Below are 23218 nucleotides of genomic sequence, written 5' to 3'. Positions count from 1 at the left end.
CATTTTTAGTATAACAGGGACAGTTTGCACAAGATTGATGTAACCTGGTAGTCGGTGAGAGTGGACTGGAATGTGCATGTGTGAACAATGAAGACTTCACTGTACTAGTCAGTGGGTGTGGTAGACACCATTAAGTGAGCATATGTACTGTGTGGCCGTCACATTCAAAATGAGTGAACACAGCAACAAATCATCAAATTTAGTACTGAGCTGGAACATCATTCCCCTGTGGAAATTAGTCAGAAGGCCGCAGCTGTGGGCAACCGCTGATCGGCAGCTTCATTACAACAGTGCACCTACACATGCATCACGTCTCATCAGAGTTTTTTGGCGAAACATCAAATCACCCAGGTGACTCAGTTCCCCAACAACGCAGACTTGGTCCCTTGTGACTTCTTTCTTTTCCCCAAACTAAAATCACCTTTGAAAGGGAAGACATTTCAGACAGTCAATGAGATTCAGGAAAATAGGATGGGGCAGCTGATAGCCATTGGAAGAACTGCGTGAGGTCTCAAGGTGCCTACTTTGGAGGGGACTGAGGCGTCACTGTCCTATGTACCATGTCTCTTGTATCTTGTATCTTCTTCAATAAATGTCTCCATTTTTCATTACATAGCTGGATACTTTCTAGACAGACTTTGTATTACATCAAAGGCTGTTTTATCATTTGAACTTTTAAAAGCCAGGTAACAGGGAGAATCAGGATGGCAGAGGAGTGAGTGGAAGTCACGCTGAACTCCTCCCAGGACCAATCTGGAATTACAACTAAATTGTGGAGAAATCGCCTGGAACAAACCACTGAACAACAGCGAGAGAGCAGACTCATAACCTCGGACAGACAGAAGAATAAGCTTTAGCACAACCTAACTGGTAAGGAGTGTGGTAGAGACTCAAAAAGGCAGGCGTGGTGCCCACATGCAGCACCAGCAGGATATTGAAATGGCCAGTTGGATCCCCCAGAGAAAAGCGGGGTCTAAACTGTAAGTGGGAATCTCCAGCCTACAGTACCAGAGCCCAGAAAATACGCAGAAAACAGCCAGCTGCAAAAAGTGGCAGGGTTGCTCTTTGCCAGAGATAGGCAGCTGGAGATGTAAAGAGCCATTTAAAAGGCCAATGCATACATTTTTATTTGCAGCCACTTACCCTGGTCTCCAGCAAAGGCAGGGGCAGAGTGGGCTGGAGGCGCCTGAGGAGAGACTGGGCAAGGAGGCTTCGGGGAGAGAACTGAGAGAGTAGCTGTCAGGATCCCGGTGCTGACTTATCCCCCATGTGGCAGCAGCCATCTTGCTCAGGCTGACCACTCCCCTGAGCTGCAGCAGTGTGAGAAGACATAATAACCCCACCCCCAGGAGACTCTGCTCTGGCCTGGTGGTGCTAAAGCCTGACTGCTGAATACAGAGTGGCAGCCACAGACAGGATCCTTGGCTAAAGGGAGCAAAGAGTGGTCCAGAGACACTTGAGGAGAGACTGGAGACAGAGGGTTTGGAGAAAGAACTGAGAGAGTAGCTGGCAGGATCCTGGTGCTGACTTATCCCCCATATGGCAGCAGCCATCTGGCTCTGGCATACTATTGCCCTGAGTGGCAGCAGTGTGAGAAGACCCAATAACCCTGCCCCCAGGAGGTACTCTGCCCTGCCCTGTGGTGTCCTAAGCTAGCCTGGTGAGTGCAGAGTGACTAGATTAACAGCCAGAGGAGACAGCCACAGACAGTAGATTCCTGGAAGTCTCAAAGAGACTACCTAAGGTCAGATGGTCACATCTGGCATCATCAGAGGCAGATCCAGAAAGAAAAAACAGCGGTCTCCTACCATACAAGTTCACACCACAAAGTCAGAAAATCAAGACAGATAATTTAAGAAACAAGGAAAAAAGAAGAGTCTCATAAATAATGGGAAGACAAAGAAACACCCCCCAGTCGAAGGGGAAGGTAGAATCCCCAGAAAGAGAACTAAATGAAACAGAGGCAAGTAAACTACCAGATACTGAGTTCCAAATAATGGTTCTAAGGAAGCTCATTGAGCTCAATGAGCTCAGAGAGAATTACAAAAACCTACAGGTGAACTACAAGGAACTTACTGCAAACTGTATCAGCATGAAAAAGGACATAGGAACTACCAATAAGAGACAAGAGGAAATGAAGAATACAATTTTTAAATTGGAGAACACAGTAAAAAGAATCAAAAGCAGGCTAGACGAAGCAGAGGATCAAATCAGCAAGCTGGAGGATAAAGGAGGGAAAAAAGCTCCCAGAAAGAGCAAGAAAATGAAAAAAGACTCAAAAAGAATGAAGAGGCATTTATGGAAATGCAGGACAACCTGAAATGTAGTAATATCCTTATAATAGGGATACCAGAAGGAGAAGAGGAGGAGCAAGGGATAGAGAACCCGTTTGAAAAAGTAATGATGGAAAACTTCCTTAATTGGAGGAGAGAAAATGTTGCACAAGTCCAGGAGGCAAAGAGGGTCCCATTCAAGAGGAACCCAATGAGGCCCACTCCAAGACACATCATCATTAAAATGGCAAACATCAAAGACAAACAGAATCCTAAAGGCAGCAAGAGAGAAACAGGTAGTAACATATAAGGGAATCCCAAAATGTCAAGCAGCTGACTTCTGAACAGAAACACTACAAGCCAGAAGGGAATGGCGAGAAATATTCCAAATCATGAAAAGCAAAGGCCTGCAACCAAGACTGCTCTAGCCAGCAAGGCGCTCAATTAAAATGGAAGGCGAAATAAGGAGTTCCTCAGACAAAAGAAGCCTAAAAGAATACATCACCACCAAACCAGCATTGACAAAATTGCCAAAGAGACTGCGTTAAGAAGATGAAGAAAAAGAGTCTATGAATACTTAGTTTCTTTCACAGTCACCCATACTTGATATTACTAATATTTTTAATACTTATTATTACTTAATACTTATTATTAATGTATTATTTTAATTGTTACTTTATTATTTGTTGAAACTAAACCTGTTTTTGTATATTTTTTGCCTATTTCTATTGTTTGTAAAAAAGCTTTAAATGACTTTGGTATTCTTTATCCATTTTCGATTAAATATTTGCAGAATTTTTTTCGCTAAAAAAACAAACTATTAAACCTTTTTTAGATGTGTTGCAAATACATTCCTAGTCTATTACTTGTCCTTTAACTTTTTTTATATGTATATTACTTTATAGTCTTAAATGTTTAATATAGTCATATTGTCAATATTTTATAGCTTCTGGGTTTGAATATTTTACTGCAGAGTAAGGAAAATATCATTCAGTATTTTCTCCTAAAACTCCTTAAATTTTACATACTGATTTTTAACTCACATGAATATTTCTTGTATAATGTGTGAAATAGGGCTCTGTATTTGTTTTATTTCAAGTAGTAGTTGTCCATGCACCTTATTTGTTGAATAAGCCTTGTTTTCCCCATTGATTTGAAATATCAGTTTAATCATATATTACATTATTAGATATATACATTTGTTTCTAGAATGCTCATTTTATTTCATTGATCTACTTATTTCTGTGCTGGTGTCATGTTTTAATTGCTGAGACTTTATAATGGATTTGAATTTTTAAATATTTTATAATGGATTTTGACATTTAAAAAAATAAAATCAATCTGCATTTAAAAAAAAAAAAGAAGGAACTCCTACATTTTGTGACAACATAGATGGAACTGGAGAATATTATGCTGAGTGAAATAAGCCAGCCAGTGAAAGACAAATACCATGTGATCTCATCTATTAAGTGGAATCTATTCAACAAAATAAGCTAACAAATAAAATAAACCACAGGCATGGAAACACGGAACAGATTGAAAGTGACCAGAGGGGATGGGGAAGGAGGGCAATGGTGTAAAGAAAGAGAAGGGACTAAACAAAGAACATGTATGAATGACCCGTGGACTTGGACAACAGAGTGGGAATTGACTGTCGGAGCAGGGGGCTGGGTGGGATGGGTGGAGGGCGGTAAAGGGGGAAAAACTGAGACAATTATAATAGAATAAACATGATTTAAAAAGAAAAAAATAAAAAAGCCAGGTAGCATGCTAAAGGTATTAAAGAAACTTGTTCTTTATATAATATTTTTTAATGTGACTCCTTTTACAAGGGTAATATGTTGATTTTTAAATTTCTCTAAAGTAAATTATATCTGAATTCCATGTATTTCATATATTCTGGTGTAGGTGGATGATAGGAATTTAGAATGTGAATGATAATCATCTTTCTGTGAGTTTTTCTTCTGTTAGTATTGCCGTTTCTAAGGTTCATCTCTTCCTTCACTTGACTATTAGGTGATATATTTGTTTTCTGGGGCTCTCATAACCACATGCTACCCACTGTATGACTTAACAGAAATTTACTTTCTCAGTGTTCTGGGAACTAGAAGTCCAAGATGAAGATGTTGCCAGGGTTGATTTCTTCTGAACCTTCTCTGCTTGGCTTGCCGTGGCCACCTTTTTACTATGTCCTCACATGCTTTTCTCTATGTGCACATTCTCAATGTCTTTGTCTCTGTCTCCTAATGTCTTCTTATAAAGACACCAGTTAGATTACAATAGACACACTTATATGACCTTATTTAACCTTAATTGCCTTTTTAAACGCCCTGTCTTCAAATACATTTTGTGATCGTGGGGATTAGGGCTTTAAAGTATGAATAGGCTTCAACCAGTCCTGGAGGGCTAGGTGGCTGGGGGTCACCTTTAGGGCTGGCATGAAAGCTGTTCAGGGACGTTCTCACACAGACTTGATACGCAGCGAGGCCCTAACCTGAGCCAGGCTGGCCCTGCACCGAGAGCAGGCAGAGCTTGGGGACCTTGGCCGAGACTGCAGAGAGCTCGAAGGCCTCCAGAGGAAGCACTCTCGGGAACGGCTGGGCCGCCTCTGAGAAGGAGCCTTCTTGAGCTCACAGTCTGGTATCAGACCTTCATTTCCTTCATGGCAGAAGGCCCCCTGGACACGGGGCACTATGCCCTGAGGCAGGACAGAGAGACAGGCAGGCCTCGGTGCTCTCCAGAGGGCTGTTCAGATGAGTGGGAAGTGTAGAGCCCTTGTAAAGTCTAGGAGGGGTTCCTGGAGGAGTTGACTTTGGAATGCAGAGGCTTGTGTACGTCCTCTGAGGAGCGGACATCTGTATGACCTGGGTGCGCCGGCCAGACGCGGGATAGCCATGTGACTGGTTAGCCAGCTTGACTGGTTCTGGTGACACAGGTGGACCCTGTAACCTGTGCTTTGTGAGGAGACCACGAAGGAGGAAGCACAGAGGCAGGAAGCCTGTCCTCCCTAATAGTGTAGGAGGAGGCGAGGGCTTGGATTGGCCAGTGGTCTTCCTGGGGATCAAGACCGTTTAGAGCGGACCACTCAAGAGAGAGGGAATGGGAGCAAGGACGTGGGCCGCTGCTTCCGAGAGTGGAGGCCGCCCCTGAAGTGTGGGGTGTAGGGCTCTGGCACCACAGGAAGGCCTTCTGGCCCGTGTGTGTCCACCTGCAGCTCTGCTCCACTTGATGTGTTTTGACATTTTGCATGGACCCCACCTCTTTCTTGTCTTGGTCACATGTTTGCTTATTGTCTCCTTTCTTCCTGGCTGCTGTCAGGGCATGACCAGGACCCGGTTTCACTGTGGAGGCCTTTCCTTTCTATTGCTGGGCACTGATGCTGTGCTTTGCTGGGTTGCGACTTTGTGTTTTATTTTATTATTACTTTAAAAGATAAATTATAGACCTTAGATTTTACTACAAATTCACAGAGAAATTGAGGTCACAGAATTTCATAATGTTCCCCTCCCCCGACACACAGTTTCTCCTATATTATTAACATCTTGCTTTATAATTCATTGAATAGAATTGACAAGATGCTCATGTTTATCAGCTGCCAGCTGATGTGCAAAGTTTGCCCACCGCACAGGGTGAGCACCGCTTCTAGAAGAGTGGTCTGAGGGACACGTGGGCCAGAGTCACCAGGATAAAGAGTATTGGTTTCACATCCTCCTCCACAGTGATTGAAACGATTTTGGGGCTTGCTTTTTGTTATAATCAGTGAACCAATATTCCTATATTACTAGTAACTACAGTCCATTATTTACCTTAAAGTTCACCCCTTTGTGACGTATAGCTTGAACGATTTTAACAAACGTATAATGACATGTATCCATCCTTACGGTTTCACACAGAGTAGCTTCACTGCCCTAAAAATGCCCTGTGCTCCACTTACTTATCCCTCTCTCCTCCTAGCCCTGCAAACTGATCATTTGCTGTCTGCATAGTTTTGCCTTCCAGAACATCCTATAGTTGGAATCCTACAGTATGTAGCCTTTTCAAACTTAGCATTATTCATTTTAGGTTCATTCATGTCTTTTCATGGTTTAAGAGTCCCTTTTAAATCACTGATTAAATCAAATTAATCATTGTTATGGATATGTCACAGTTTATTTTTCTGTTCACTTACTAAAGAACATCTTCATTTCTTCCAGTTTTGTCATTTATGAGTAACGCTGCTATAAATGGGAACACCCATGTGCAGGGTTTGTGTGATATTTATCAGCTTTTTTAGGTAAATACCAAGGAGTGCAATTGCCAGATCATATGGGAAGCCTTTGTTTAGCTTTGTAAGAAACCAAAACTATCTTTCAAAGTGGTTGTACCATTTTGCATTTCTACCAGCATTGATATTGATGCTACTCTGCATTCTCCCCAGTATTTGATAGTTCTCAGGTTTTGTTTGGCTTTTTGTTTTGGATTTTAGCCATTGTAATAGCTGTGTAGTGGTATTGCATTGTTGTCTTAATTTACACATGAAGTTGGTCCAAGGAGAAGCATTTACTAATATACTAATGGTGCTATATACTGCTGTCTTTGTATTTCTGTTACCTATAATTCTTTCTGTTCTCCCTTTGCCAGATTCTCAAACTTTAGTGTATTTAGGAATTACCACGGGAACATGTTAAAATGTAAAATCCCAGGACCTAATCCCACAAATTGTTTCCACGGTTATGGTACCGGATGAGACTGTGTCCTAGACATGCAATTCTGGCCTGGGTGTTCCTCAGACCGCTCTTCTGGAAACTGTGCGCGCTGTGTGCTCTAGGTAAACTCTGTGAGTCAGGTGGTAGTTGATAAAGATCAGCATTTGCCAAGATCTAGTCTATGTGTTGTTTTAGCCTGAACCACAACTTAGCTATGTGAACAGAAGGATTAGTTCACCCATGTGTTTAAATTATACCATGACTCTATTTCTTTTCTTAAACTTCTGGGAGTAGGAAGTGTTAAATTATATTAACTATAGTAATTTTAAATTCTGAAATCTGTTCTTTATTTTTTGTCTCCTAAAGAATACTGAATTTTTTGCTTTCTGAGGTGTTTCTTCATATAATTTACTTTAGCCAAAAAATACTCTTCACTTTTGAAATCTTTTTAAAACTAAGTGGCATCAGCTTTTGTGCCTTTGTGTAGACTTTTGTTGGGAATGTGAGGTGAGGTGTCTGGGAAGCCTGTTCTTCCTGGGTGAAAGGTATCACACGGATACAAAACGCAGGTACCTTGGAGGAGTATTTGAGGAGTATTTGTGCAGAGGTTCTCAGAGGTTTATGTGGGATCCACAAGCAGCAGAAGGAGCTGAGAAGCATGTTAAAACTAGATATTACTAATCCGGATCTTGGCGGATGGGAACACGAATCTGAATGTTACCCAGTTCTTCCAATTATTAAGAGCAAAATGTAAGGACCACTGATGTAGCCTCCCATTGTTTATCATGTACACAGATAACACAAGAAATCAGACACTTCAGAAGATGTTTTTCTCCCAGAACTTTTTCCTTAAAACAGATTTGGGATGTTAATGTAATAGATAAAAATACCATGTAGAGATTGACAGAATTTTATACAGCTCACATTCTCTTGTTTCTCCACAAGAGGATCAAGATTATCTATTTTATTTTTCATAGTTAGCACAGATTATTATATAAGTGGTTTTGTGCACAAGTATCAAAGAAGCAATTCTTGGACAAGAAAAATTTTCTTACTTCATTGCAAATAACTGATTTTCAGAAAAGTAGTTTTTATGCAGAATGGAAAATACTCGGAAACCTTGTCCATTGTAGTAGTTTAATGGAAGAAGGCAATTTACCTGATTATTTATATAAAGACGTCATCTTTATGTATGGAATGCAGAGCTCATCTTTTTATTACTCAAAATTAAATAGAGCAAGCCATTTCCTCTTTAGTTCATTAATAGGAAATCATGTACTGTAAATTTTCATCTGGAATGTTATATAATTTCAAGGGAAGAGGAAACATTCAAAATGTGATACCACAAGTAGAAGTAATTTGTAGCATTCCTGAGTGTGCTCTTCTAAGTGTTTGAACCTCCAATTCTTACAGCTCTGAGAAAAGTACTATTATTATCTCTGTTTTAGTCATGAGCAAACTAAGGCAGACAGGAGTTAAACAACTAGCCCATTATTATTCTGTTATTCGGTTTCAGAGCTTAGAAACCTAGAAATTCTGGCCAAAGAACAGGTCATAGAAGTAATTTAATAAGCCATTAAATTACTTGTCTACTTGGCTTCTACTTGTCTACTTGTGAGAGCCATGGATTTCGATAGTGGAGAAGATGACAGTGAGTCATCTGGGCCTAAACTGTCATTTTAAAATTATAGAATTCTAGACAGAAAAGAATATGCATAAATTGTTCTGACTCACAAAGACAGTAATCAATGGTATAACTAGGACTAGAACACAGTGTTGGTAAGTTTCAATTTTGTATTTTCCCCCCTTGGATCACAAAAATATGTAAATTCTCTTAAATTATTTTCTGTTGCTGTTTTTTTATTTTACTTATTAGTATGGTTTGCAGCTGCCATTGATATTTAGAGATAAATTTGTTCCTTGAACGCTTTTTGTTAAATTTATAACATCAGAATATGTCCTACCAAATGATGCTTAACATTCAGTTTCATGAAAATTATTGACTAAATGGCTCCAAGCAGTAGTTCTTAACCTCGTCAATTTTATAACCCCTTGTTATGCTAAGTATTTTCTAAACTCTTTAAGATTCTAAAGCGAAATTTAGAAATGATATGTTTGCAAATGAAATAACGATCTACAAACACGGTTTCAAAAAGATCAGTATAATTTTTCACATGATAGAAGAGAAAAAAAGGAAAGCAATTTATGAATTTAAAGTATACAATATATACTTACAATATAAATAATTGGGACAACTGTGTGAGAATCTTGTAATTTAAATGTAGTCAGTTGAGCAGCATTAATGTCAGAAAATATAGTAAGACCCATTTATGATAACATCAAAATATGATCTACTTAGGGATATATCTGAAAAAAGATATGAAAAATCTGTGTACTTAAAACTATAAAACATTTCTGAGAGAAGTCAAAGATTATCCAAATAAATGGAGAAATACATCCTGTGTTTGGGTTTTATGTCATTATATTATTACTAAGGGGTCATTTCTCCCTAAATTGATCCCAGTCAAAATCTCAGCAAGCTTCTTTTGTAGACATTGATAAACAGATTAAACAATGTGTATGAAAATACAAAGGACCTAGAATAGAAGAACCAAATAAATCTGAAAAAGAAAAACAGAGTTGGAGAACTAACATGAATTGAAGAATTATTATAAAGCTGCAATGTCACGAGTATGGTATCAGTGGACAGATAGAAAAATGAAACAGAATTCAGGGCCTAGATACAAACCTCTGCTTGTGCAACTGATTTTCAGCAAAGATTCCAAGTCATTTCTGTGAAGAAAACATGATCCATCTTACAAAATGGTATGGGAATAATTGGATACCCGTATGCCTTCAGAGAAACTTTGATTTATTTCTTTGCCATCTGCAAAAATTAGCTCAAAATGGATTATCTACCCCAATATAAAGTTTAAACTATAAAGCCTCTAGAAGAAAAATAGGAGAAAACTTTTGTGACCTTAGGTTAGGCAGAGACTTCTTAGAGGCAACATGAAAAGAACAATTCATAAAATAATAAACCAAATTTCACCAAAATTTAAAACTTGTGCTCTTTGAAGACATTTCTAATAAGAGAATAAAATGACAATCCAGAGACTGGAAAAATATTTGCGATGATTATATCTAATATTCATAACATAGAAAGAACTCTCAAAACTTACATATTCTTTTTTTATTCTTCATGTCATTTTGTAGTATAGGCTTTTACTAATTCTTTTCTAGTCTGTGTTTGTAAATTTCTAATATAATCTTCTGCATTTTGTCTTTATTTCTTCCATCTACCCTGAAAGGTATACATGGCTATTAGAATTTTCTTACTGTTCTTTTCCCTGTTTGCCTCAGAACTTGTCACTTTCATTTCATTCAGAAGAAACTTCCAACTCTTTGTCACGATACATAAGACCTTCCAGATCTCTAACCTTGTTATTACTTTTCCAGTCTTTCTGATACTCAATTTTATAAATTCTGTGCAAATTTAACTTTCATTTCCTCCCCATTTCACAGGCGTCTCTTTCCATCCACCTGTCCTCCACTTATAATGCCTTCTCTATCCTTCTCTTGCTTCTTCCAAGGAGGAAAGGTAAGACAAAGGAGTTAAAATTTTAAAGCAGGTATAATTTTGTCTTATTTAATATTTCATTGAGCTAACGGGGAAGAGAAATTCAATTTTGTTCGTTAGGTTATTTGCTATTTAATAAGTGATTACGCTCAGTACTCATTCTCAGGATTATTCCTTCGGCCCCTCGAGTTTCTGCTGTCACTCACTTCCTGCCTTCACTGGCCTTCCGATCCAGCTGGGGTTCTAGGACCATCATTATTACGTTCACCTGTCACAGACACGTCCTTTACCCTTGGTTTCCTCTCTTGCACAAAGTGGTCTCTGTTTGGCTTCATGCAAAGAATGGATACATCATTACTCCTCTTACAGTACTTTAACCTTCATCGATATTTGATTTATCTTTTCCTGGCGTGCTCTTCTCTTGACACACATGACACAACACTCTGAGTTCCTCCTCTTTTCTCAGTCGTCTTTTGCACTTCATTCTCCTCTACTAGACCTCAAAGTCGGGGTGGGACTACCTTCTCGTTCTACGCTCCTTGTCATAGACTATCTTACTCACTTCTTAGCTTAAAATGCCATGCATCTGCTCAGATCTCAAATTTATATCCTGATCCCTGACCTTATTTCTGAGTCTCACACCTGTATATCCTGCTGCAAGAGTAATGTTTTTAAAAGTGGAAATTAGGGAGCTGGCATTTACAGTTTAGTAGAAGCAAAAATCAAGCAAAGGAACCAGAAGCACTGTGGTATTTTGGAGGAGTTTGTGGGTGAGTGAGGAGAGGGAGAGATATAAATAGAAGTATCTTTAAAAAACACCCAATGCAAGAATGATTGAGCCACAAGTAAATGGAACCAGAAACCAGGAAGTAAGGAATTTAGGGAATTTGCTTCTACTTTTTTGCTTCATAGCAGCAGCTGCTTCTTTATCTTATCCTTTTCTCTCTTTCTTTCTTTTTTTTAAATCTACTAGTTATAATAACTCAATGGAGATGATTAAAAATTCTAACTCAGTTCAAAAATCTTAGGAGACAAACTAATTCACTCATTAACTTGTGTCCTGTTGTTGGCAGGGCATGGAGGCTGGGCTGGACAGAGACCCTAAGGGGAATGGTTCTCTGAGAAAGTTCGGGGAGTGGAAAGAAATAATTGGCATCTCTAGGTGGCAGATTATGAATTTGTCTTGCTTTGCATCTCTTCGGTGATGTGATTTTTCTCCAGCAATAGAGAGGCATGCAAGCAGGGAAGTACACTGACACGTCTTTGGTTTGCTGGATTGGTTTGGCAGAAGGTTAATACTGCAAGGAAATTAAAGGTACTGATTTTTTTTTTTTTTTTAAGAACTCTAAATGATTAATCACAGAGGTCATACTGGGTATCAGAAAAAGAGACTGGAAGGTAGGTAGGTACCTTGGGTGGGGGCGGGGAAACAGGAAGGCAGGAGATGCGATGTCTCTGAACTTGAACTTCACTCATTATGGAACAGGAGCACTAGAGCCCTGGGGGGACAGGAAGTCATAGTCAGAAAATGAAGAAATTGGAAACTCTGAGGCCAGGTCCTTTCTGCTGAGGAAAACTTTGTGGTATATCCCCAGGAGCAAGAGCAGTACTCTGCTAAGCTTAATCAGAGTTTCACTTGCCATAAAATAAATCAATAAATCATTAAAATAGGGATTTCTTAAAAAGTTAGTGGTGAACACATGCTATGCTGAAATTTCTCTTTAGATTTTGCTTGGTTACCTCAGAGAGACCTTAGTTAGAATGAGGCTTCATCCTTCAGCAGTGATTCCTTTACATTCTCACTGCTGCTGAAGCTCTTGGCTGTTTTATTGCAGTAGCTTCGTACCTAACGTTTCTTCTAAGTTGTACCAAAATATCTTTCAGTACATTCATCTTTGTAGCCAAACCTGTCTTCTTTCTAGCGTGAGTATATCCTCAAGGTAGAATAAGATCAGAAGAGCCAGATCGTAGTCTGTTCGGTTCAGATCTCTCCTTGTGCTCGGTGGGCCAGGTTCTTGTCAAGCTGCTACAAACCTCTTTCCAGGAGTGTCACAGGTGGGGCAGGCTTGGGGCCCATGAACAGGGATAGATGAGAGGTGAGCTGGGGCCAGCTGGGTCATTTTGAGGAATTTTGTAGGGCCATTATTAAACACAGCCATTATTAAACATTAAAGCATACACATTTATACATAAATTATTATTAAAAACAAAGGTGGTAAATACTTAAAACTTTTAAAAAATATTTGTTATCGATGCTCTGGAGGGTACTTACACCTGTGTATTGTATGGTACTCTGCATTCGGTTGTGTTACCTTGAGAGCCTGGAACCAGCCAGCAAACTCTATACATCAAGGCCTTTCCTTCTGAAGAGTTCATTGTGTACCATTTACCAGCTTACCATAAGCTATAATAGCATCTCTAGCGTCTTCTCACTCTTTTAACTCCAAGACTTGGGGGGAAACTACCATATTGAAGGTCCTCTTTCCTTCTTCTAACCCCATCCCTAACCTGTTTCAGTTTTATCTTTATATTGTTCTTTTTCTTCTATTACTATATTTTTATTACTTACTTACTCCTCTACTCAATGGGCCCTAGATGCTGTTTTTTTCCTTCCTTGTTCGTCTTCCTGGAGTTGAATCTCGTTTGGACTGCTGCCAGTATACCCAATTCCCCTCACTCTTCCCAGCATATAAATCAGCACTTTCGAAATTGCTGCTGCTTAAGAAAGAATAATATGTAAAACAGCGAGACAATTCATAGATCATATTGCCAGAGATGCAATTACTTTTAATGTTTGCCATTTTGAGTTTACCAGAATTATTTATATTTGTTGGAATATTAAAGTGCCATCAAAAAGTATCAGTGTTTATTAACTATATTTTAAGGTTAATTCTTGTGTGCATAATCAAAAGAAAATAGCTTTTTCTATGGTGGCAATGTTTTTAGTGATATACTTTATTTTTAAAATTAAATTTATTGAAGTAACATTGGCTACCATATATTTGATCGCCTTTTACCTAATTCACTCTATTCCACTCCCTCTTTCCCTCTGGTAATCACCATTTTGTTGTCTGTACCTGTGAGTTACTTTTTGTTTTATATTCCACATGTGAGTGAAATCATGGTTTTTGTCTTTTTCTGACTTATTTTACTTAGCATGATACTGATAGCATTTGTTCCATCCCTGTTGTTGCAAATAGCCGTATTTCTTTCTTTTTTTTTTTTTATGGCTGAGAAGTATTCCATTATATATATGTACCTCATCTTCTTTATCCAATCTTCCATTGATGGACACTTTGGTTATTTCTGTGTTTTGGCTATTATGATTAATGTTGCTATGAAAAAAGGGAATGCATATATCTTTATGAATTAGTTGTGTTTTTTTTTCAGGTAAACACCCAGAATAGGAATTGCTGGGTCATATGGTAGTTCTATTCTTAACTTTTTAAGGAACCTCCATACTGTTTTCCAGAGTGGTGGTGCCAATTTACATTCCCACCAACAGGATAGAAGGGTTCCCTTTCCTCCAAATCCTTTCCAACACTTGTTATTTCTTGTTTGTTTTTTAAAAAATAATAGCCATTGTAACAGGTGTGAGGTGATTTCTCATTTTGTTTTTGATATGCATTTACCTAGTAACTACTGATGTTGAACATCTTTTTAAATGTGTGGTGGCTATATGTATGTCTTCCTTAGAAAAATATCTGTTCAGATCCTCTGCCTATTTTTTAATTCTATTGTTTTTTGTTGTTGTTGAGGCGTACAGGTTCTTTACATATTTTGGATATTAATCCGTTATTGAAAGTATTGTTTGCAAATACCTTTTTCCATTAGGCTAGCTGCCTTTTTGTTTTCTTGATGGTTTTAAAAAATGTTTTTCTGTATGTTTTTTTAATCCTCACCAGAGGATATGTTTACTGACTTTAGAGAGAGAGGAAGGGAGGGAAAAGGAGAGGGAGAAATATTGATGGGAGAGTGAGAAATATTGATGTGAGAGAGTAACATTGATTGGTTGCCTCCTGTGTGCACCCTGACCAGGGATTGAACCTGCAATATTTTGATGTGCAGAACAGCAATCCAACTAACTAAGCCACCTGGTCAGACTTCATCGATGGTTTCTTTTGCTGTGCAGAAGCTTTTTACTTTGATGTGGTCCCATTCATTTATTATTGCTTTTGTTTCCCTTGCTCAGGAGTCAAATTCATAAAAATACTTGTGAAACTAATGTACAGAAGCTAAGTACAGAAGCTAAGTTTTCTTCCATGACTTTTATTGTTTGAGGTCTTGCATTCATATTTTTAGTTCACTTGAGTGAATTTGTATGTGTTGCTGTAAGATACTGGTCTAGTTTCATTCTTCTGAATAAGGCTGTTTAGTTTTTCCAGCTCCATTTATTGAAGAGACTTTACTTTTTCCGTTGTGTATTTTTGGCTCCTTTTTCATAAATTACCCTTGTATGTGTGGATTTATTTCTGAAGTCTCAATTATGTTCCACTGGTCTGTGTTTCAGTTTTTCTGCCAATACCACACTGTTTTGATTACTATAGATGTATAGTATAGTTTCTTTTTTTTAAATCCTCACCAAAAGATATGTTTATTGATTTTTTTTTCAAGAGAGAGAGAAAGAAGAATTGGGAGGGAGAGAGACAGACTGACAGACAGACACTGTTGTGAGAGAGAAACATCAATTGATTGTCTCTGGTACATGTCCTGGCCAGGATTGAACCCACACCTTTTGGTGTATGGGATAATGCTCCAACCAACTGAGCCAACTGGTCAGGGATATAGTATAGTTTGAAATAAGGATATGTGATAACTCCAGATTTTTCCCCCTCTGGATTACTTTGGCATTGTGGGGTCTTGGGGAATTTCATACAAATTTGAGAATTCTTCGTCTATTTCTGTGAAAAATGCCATTGGGGTTTTGGTAGGAATTACATTGAATCTGTATATTTCATAGGTAATATGGACATTTTAACAGTGTTTAATATTCCAATCCATGAATATAGAATATCATTCCATTTTTTTGTGTGTGTCTTTAAGTTCTTTCAACAATGTCAGAGTTTTCAGTGTACAGGTCCTTCACTTATTTTGTCGAATTTATTCCTAGGTATTTTATTTTTTTATTGTGATTGTAAATGGGATTTTTCTAATATTTATATAGAAATGCAGCAGATTTTTGTATATTGATTTTTGTATCTTGAAACTCTACTGTAGTATCTTATTATTTCTGATATTTTTTGGTCAAGTCTTTAAGGTTTTTAATGTATACGATCATCTCATCTGAAAATAGTGACAGTTTTACTTCTTTTTCAATTTGGATGGCTTTTATTTATTTATTTTTCTTGCCTAATTACTCTGGCTAGTACTTCAAGTACTTTGTTGAATAACAGTGAGGAGAATGGGCATCCCTGTCTTGGTTCTCATTTTATAGGAAAAAGCTTTCAGTTTTTTACCATCGAGTACAATGTTAGCTGAGAATTTGTCATGTGTGTCTTTTATTATGTTGAGGTATGTTTCTTTTATACTTATTGAGAGTTTTTATTATAAATGGATGTTGTATCTTTTCAAATGCTTTTAATGCATCTATAGAGATGATCATATGATTTTTACCTTTTGTTATTGTGGTGTATCATGTTTATTAATTTGCAGATGTTAAATCATCCTTGCATCCCTGGAATGAATCCCACTTGATTATGGTATATGAAACTTTTAATGTATTGTTATGTTGTGTTTGCTAGCATTTTGTTGAGGACTTTTTAGTCTGTGTCCATCAGAGACACTGGCCTGTGTGTGTGTATGTATGCAGGTGCTGCCCTGGCCTACTTTTACTATCAGGGTAATCCTGGCTTTGTAAAATGAATTAGCAAGTATTTTTTCCTTTTCAATTTTTTGGGAGAGTTTGAGAAGAAAATATATTAAATTTTTTTTTGCACGTTTTGTGCAATAGAATTCACCAGTTGAAGCCATGGTCCCGGACTTTTGTGTTTTAGGATGTTTTTGAATAGTGTTTTAATTTTGTTAACTACTGATCAGTCTTTTCAGGTTTTCCAGTTCTTCATGGTTCAATCTAGAAAGGTTGTGTGCTTCTAAGAATTTGTCCATTTCCTCTAGGTTTTTAATGTAATGGTCTATAGCTTTTCATAGTATTCTTGTATAATCCTTTGTGTTTTTGTAGTATCATTGTAATTTCACCTCTTTTGTTTTTTATTTATTTGAATCTTCTCTCTTTTTTCCTTAGTGAGTTTAGCTAGAGGTTTGTCAATTTTATTTATCTCTTCAAAGAACCACTTGTTTTATGAATTTTTCTATTGTTTTTTTATTTTCTTTCACTTCTTTTCACTCTGAATTTTAGTATTTCCTTCCTTCTACTAACTTTGGGCTTTGTTTGTTCTCCTTTTACTATTCTCTTGAAGTGTAATATTAGATTTTTATTAGTATATTCCCTCTTTGTACTGCTTTTGCTGCATCCCAGAAATTATAATATGTCATATTTTCATTTTTTTGTCTGTGTATGTCTTTTGAGTTCTTTTACCCAATAGTTTTTCAGCAGCATGTTGTTTAATCTCCACGTTTGTGATTTTTTTCCAGTTTCCTTTCTCTAGTTGATTTATAGTTTCATACCATTTTGGTTGGATGAGATGCTTGTTAGGATTTCAGTCTTCTTAAATTTATTAAGACTTGTTTTTTGTCCCAACATTTGGTCTGTCCTTGAGAATGTTCCATGTGCACTTGAGATGAACATGTATTCTGTTGTTTTGGATGGAAAGTTCTAATATATCTACTAAGTCCATCTGCTCCGTGTCATTTAAAGCCAGTATTTCCATGTAGACTCTGTCTTCTTGATATATCCATTAATATAAGTGGAGTACTGTCAGTTCCTCTGTATAGGAAGGTTCATAATTACTTTATATATTTTCATACTCCTAGGTTTGGTACTTATATACTAATAAAATGTTTATCTTTTTGATGTCTTATGTATCATTATAAAATGTCCATGTTTGTCTCTCTTATTTTTTGTCATGAAGGCTATTTTGTTTGGTATAAATATAACTGCATCTTCTTTTCTCTGGGTACCATTGCTTGGAACATCATTTTTTAATCCTTACATTGAGCCTGTGTTTGGTTTTGTAACACACATGAGTCTCCTAAAGGCAGCATATAATTGGATCTTGTTTTTTAATCTGTTTTGGTACTCTGTGCCTTTTGATTGGTGAATTCAGTCCATTCACATTTAGGGTAATTATTGATGTATCAGGACTTACTACAGTCATTTTATCTTACTCAATCCCAAATTCAGATCTTTCAAACAAACTGATAATTGTTAATAACCCCTTTTTAGCACATGATAGCTGGTTACATCTTTGTAATGTTAAGAACTACCATAGAGTATCGATCTAGAAATTGAAATAATAATGCAGCAAATGAGTATGTGAAAATAATCCTACACAGATGGAAATTACACAGCTCAGAACTTCATGATGAATCATATTCTTGGAAGACCATTGCATTCTTCCCCAGAGTCTGTCAACAGAGGGACGTACAAAGTGATGTAATTTTCATGTTTTAGCTTTAGCATCTGCTGCATGGCAGCTCGATTATAATCCTATTAAAGAAACATCTATAAATATTGGTAAAGATTTCCTTTTTACATTTGTTTCCAGGCTGCTTATCTCTGTAGTCATTCTTTTGGCTGCACTATAGTCTCTTGAGTGATTTGGTGCTCAGTATTTTCCTAGGATTTGACCTCCTCAGGATTTGACTTGGTCCGTGAGTAATTCCACCAGGTCAAAGTGGTGTGTTTTTAAAGCCAGATGCTGAGAGGGACTCTTTTTTTCTCTCTTGTTTTCCCACTTATCCACACACTACTAGCTCTTTAACAACAGCAAGAACCAGGATTTTAAATGAGAAGTTATTTAACCAGTTTATTTTAGTTTTGTCATTTTTCATGAAACCTGTGGAAGTATGAAGAGAAAATTTTAAAAATTTGAATGTGGTTTAGTGTACGCTTTTAAAGAATTATAGAGATGATAACAAATATAAAAATTGGCAGGAGAGATATTAACACAACTAGATTGAAATTTCAACAGAATAAATTATTGAGTGGTAAAAATTATACCTACTACATGCGTAGGCTGGTATCAGATTAAATACTGGTGTAAAAAAAGTGTGGGAAATTAAAAGCTAAAACTTGAAAAACAGACAGATATTTGGGAAATTAAAACGCATAACTCTATATACTCATAGCAACAGATTGTTTCATTATTTGTTTGTGTAATTGGCATCGTCTGTGCTTTACAGTCTTGGAATAATAGAATCATTTGGGAGGGACTGTGGAGGACATTACTGGAATTGAATTGGCATTGTTCACACACTGGTCCGTTCTCTGGTTTAGAATCCTCTCTTTGCTGCTTTTCTTAGGTGGGGCTCTTCCCTGGACACTGTGTTGAGTTAATTAATCAGAAAGTTCCCCAGTCAGTGACCAACTCAGTGCCAAAACCAGGTGAGTACACTTTTTCATTAGTGTGGTTGGTTATTTTATCAACTGCTTAATGGTACGGATTTTCTCTTCTGGTCGCATAGCTCGTTTTGCTGTTCTTTGTATTTATTGATGTAATATGCATTCTTAATTTTATGTGGCTTTGATATTAAGAGATTTTTATTTCTCTCGATCATTTCACAAAGATTTACATGCACTCAAAATTTTAGACAATTTTAAAGAACTATTTGCTCCATTAAGCTTTGTTGTTATTTGTTTTTACAATTATATCAATTATATCGCAGGAATATAGCTTATTAATGAATAACATGATAATAGTTTTAAAGAACGGACATGGAGATAGTATGATTAGCTGAAAATTAATACATAAATGAATGATATTTTATCAGTGCTTGTGAATTTCAAAACTATTTTAAACAGCATTTCTTACTTACATAGTATATTTACAGTGCTGTATAAATATGTGGAGTATTGTACAAATAATTAAAGCAGTGTTAGATTTTTTTTCTTATTGGGGTGACATAATCTTGGCAAATACTGCAGAGTATCTAGTCTGGAATTTTTAAATGTGATGTAAATTTTTCAAAAGAAAATTAACTAAAAAAAGAATACAAGATTTTTGAGAGAATAAGAAGTAATCAAATTTATTTTTCCTAGGTTATATTCCCTCTGTTCTTCCCTGCTCTAACCCCAGCCCTCACCCCCAATTAAAGAAAAGGAAAAAACATTTCTGGGCCTCAGAATTTATTTGTATTGTTTACCTTAATGTATTTTCTAGTTTTAGATTCTTTGTGTGGAATTGGGGGAGGGCAGTTTATTCTTTACTTACTTAATATTTTCCCATCTCTGTCTACAAAACCATTGAGGCATAATAGTTTTTGATTTCAATGAAGTTCAATTTATTTTTTTTCTTTTGCCGTTTATGCTTTTTGTGTCTTATCTAAGAAGGCTTTGCTTAACCCAAGGTCAAGATTTACTCCTAAATATTCTTTAAAGAAGTTTATAGTTTTAGATCTTAAATTTCAGTCTATGATTTAATTTTGAGTTAATTTTTGTTAATGGAGTGAGATTCAATCTGTTGGATATTCAGTTGTCCTAGCATTATTTGTTGAAGAGATTACTACTTCCCCATTAAATTGTCTTGACTTGCTTGTAGGAAGTCAATTGACTGTAGACATAGGAAGTTATTTTTGGATTTTCAATTCTGTTCCATTGATCTGTATATCTGTTGTTATGCTGATATCACCGTGTCTTGATTACTATTGTTTTATAGTAAATAATTTGCAATTGGAAGTCCTATTTTGTTCTTTTTTTTCAGGACTGATTTGGTTTTTCAGGGTCCCTTGCAATTTCATATGAATTTTAAAATCAGCTTTTCAATTTTTACAAAGAAGTCAGCTGAGATTTGGATAGGGATTGTGTTAAATCTATATATCAATTTGGGAAGTATTCCATCTTATCAGTAGTTATTAAATCTTCCAATCCATGAACATGGGGAGTTACTCCATTTATTTAGACCTTTAATTTTTTAAATTTTTGTTTTTTCCAGAGTATATGGTTAGCATTTCTTTTGTTAAATTTATTTTTATTCTTTTTGATACTATTAAAATGGAATTTTAAAAATTTAATTTCTTATTCATTGCAAGTGCATAGAAATACAGTTAATTTTTATATGTTAATTTTATATTCTGAAACATTGTTGAAATGTTTATTCTATAATTTTTAGTGGATTCCTTGGGATATTCTATTCGCAAGATCATGTGATCTGTGAATAGAGATATTTTTACTTTTTTCCTTCCAGTCTGGATTTTTTTTCCTTTTTCTTGCCCAATTGCTTTAGCAGTAACCTCTAATACAATGATGAATAGAAGTTTTAAGAATAGGCATCCTTGTCTTGTTTTTGATCTTAGGAGAAACCATCCAGACATTAACTAGAATTTAGCTATGGGGTTTTTATAGCTGCCCTTTAGCAGGTTGAGGAAGTACCCTTCAATTCTTAGTTTTTTTGAGTGATTTTCTCATAAAAGGGTGTTGAAATCAATATTTTTCTTTATCTGTTGAGGTGATCGTGACTATTTGTGGTAAGTACTTTGGTGTTATTAAAATATAACATCAAAATTTATTGTGATTCCTTTTGCATTATTTTTATAAATTTCTGCTGTAAAAGCTTAACTTTTATTAGTAAGCTTCATTTTTGATAATTTTATCTCAGAAATACTGTAAATTGAGTGTTTTTAATTTTCTTAATATTGGTATTAAACTGTGTCAATCAAATACTTTCTCATATTTTAGATGGGAAAGTGACATTTCTAATTGTGATAACCTCCAGAAGCTTTTGAAACTTGAGAAAGTTAATCAGTTATTGATATTTCTGGGAAATAAATTTCTATTAATAGACTTACGTGGCATTGTTAATTCTAAATTAGTAATGACATAGCTAATTATTTTATTTTTTGTGAGCAGCATTGCAGGGTTGTCATTGGGAAATGTATATTCTTAATCCATTTTGGAAAGGATGATGTGAATTCTATCAGCCTGAGGCTTGCTTCACACGTTTAAACTGTCTTTGCCTACAGTATAAGCAACGTGAATGTTCTATTTATTTTTAACATTGCCATCTGTCACTGTTAGATGCCAGATCTGAAAGATGTAGTTATAGTTCTGAGACTGAAATTTAAATCTCCCTATATCATTGCACAACAAGGGCAATAGGAAAAAAATTTCTCTTTGGAGTTCTTCTTAATGTTCTCAATTTGTTCAATTATTTGTGTGTGTAAAAATAAAATTAATGAGTCATCATGCCCTGCTTGGACTTTACTGAGCAGTTGGTTCTTTTTATTGATTTCTTTCTTTCAATTCTTAATGTTCTCAACTATTACCTCTTTAGTTATTTCTTTTGTTCAGTTCTCTGCTCCTCTTTGCCTGACACATCAGTCACATTCTTTAATATCGCCTCACACATCCTCTCTTTACTGTTTGGATATTTTGTGGTGACCTCTCTCCAAGTTCACTGACTCTTCCCTCTGTGTAGTCATCTCTTAAGCCTACCTAATAAGTTCTTAAAGTCTCATAGGTTTTAGGATCAGCATTAGGTCTTTTTTAATAGTTTCCAAGGTGGAATTCTCTATCTTCTGATATTATTTACCTTTTCCCCTTGAAAGTAAGAAAGAGAGGGGTGGGGAAGACAGGGAGACTGTGGGAAGAAATGGTAAAGAGAAAAAAATAAAGTATAAAAAAAAGATGAAGAGAGAAGAAAGGCAAAGCTTACTCCTGAGGCATAAATTTCTAAAAATGAAGGACTAGAGAATTTAGACAAACCTTCTCTCTGAAAGGAGACAGTTTGGACAGAAATGAAAATATCTTTTTGAAGCATTTGAGAATTAATAAGGCAGGAAACAATTAAGGCTAAGTAAGCAGATGAAGGAAATCCGGTGAGGCAAGACCCTGGGAGATGGAGACATCATTCCCTGGTGTAGCTGCTGGTGGAGGTGACAAAGTCATAGAGCTAGGGGAAAAAATTGCAGTTCAGAACCGGGGCAGAGTTACGAATAAATGTCCCAAGTTTTGATTTGGAATTTTTGTGAGAATTGACAACTGATTCTCAAATGTAAATGGCACTGTAGATCCAAAAATACTTAAGACAATTTTAAAGGATAGAAGAAGTGGGAAACTTACTATAATGGATGCCAAGATTTATTGTTAAAGCTTCACTAAGATACTGGTATTGGTGCAGGACAGACAAATAACTCGGTGGAACAAAATGGGGTTCAGAAACCAACAGTGTATACTCAGATCCTTGATTTATGTTAAAAGTGGCATTGCAGAGCATTGTCCAAAAGGCAGTCATTTCAATAAATGGTGTGAGGTTACCTGGACAAATTATATATCTGATCCTTCTTTAAGCCCATGTACAAAATCCTCTCCAGGAGAATTATAGATCTGTATGTGGAAGATAAAACAAAACTTTTAAAAGATAATTCGTTAGAATATCCTCATGACGTATTTTCATGGTCTTGGGTTAGACATAAAGCAGTAATCATTATAAAAGCTTAGTAATTAAAGTTCAGAGCACTATCATATGATACTATTACAGTAATGAAAATGGCAAACCACAAAGTGAAAATATGTTTGCAGTACACATATCTGAGAAAGATCAGGCAACCAAACTATGTAAAGAAGC

The 23218-nt window shown here is 36.3% G+C and overlaps 1 protein-coding gene across 1 annotated transcript in view; it reads left to right on the top strand.

Annotated features, from left to right (window-relative positions):
- The window catches only part of ARHGAP32 (Rho GTPase activating protein 32), a 183221-nt gene that overhangs the window by 98228 nt on the left and 61775 nt on the right, over nucleotides 1-23218 (top strand). The window contains exon 10 of the mRNA XM_054579450.1: nucleotides 18960-19041. Within this exon, the coding sequence (XP_054435425.1) occupies nucleotides 18960-19041 (82 nt within the window). The remainder of the gene's footprint in view (nucleotides 1-18959; nucleotides 19042-23218) is intronic.

The sequence above is a fragment of the Pteronotus mesoamericanus genome, unplaced genomic scaffold (assembly GCF_021234165.1).
Source record: "Pteronotus mesoamericanus isolate MK-2021 breed Mesoamerican mustached bat unplaced genomic scaffold, CSHL_Meso_final contig_53, whole genome shotgun sequence".
Taxonomy (NCBI): domain Eukaryota; kingdom Metazoa; phylum Chordata; class Mammalia; order Chiroptera; family Mormoopidae; genus Pteronotus; species Pteronotus mesoamericanus.
Note: the sequence above shows the minus strand (reverse complement) of the source record. Positions and strands in the feature narration are given on the sequence as shown.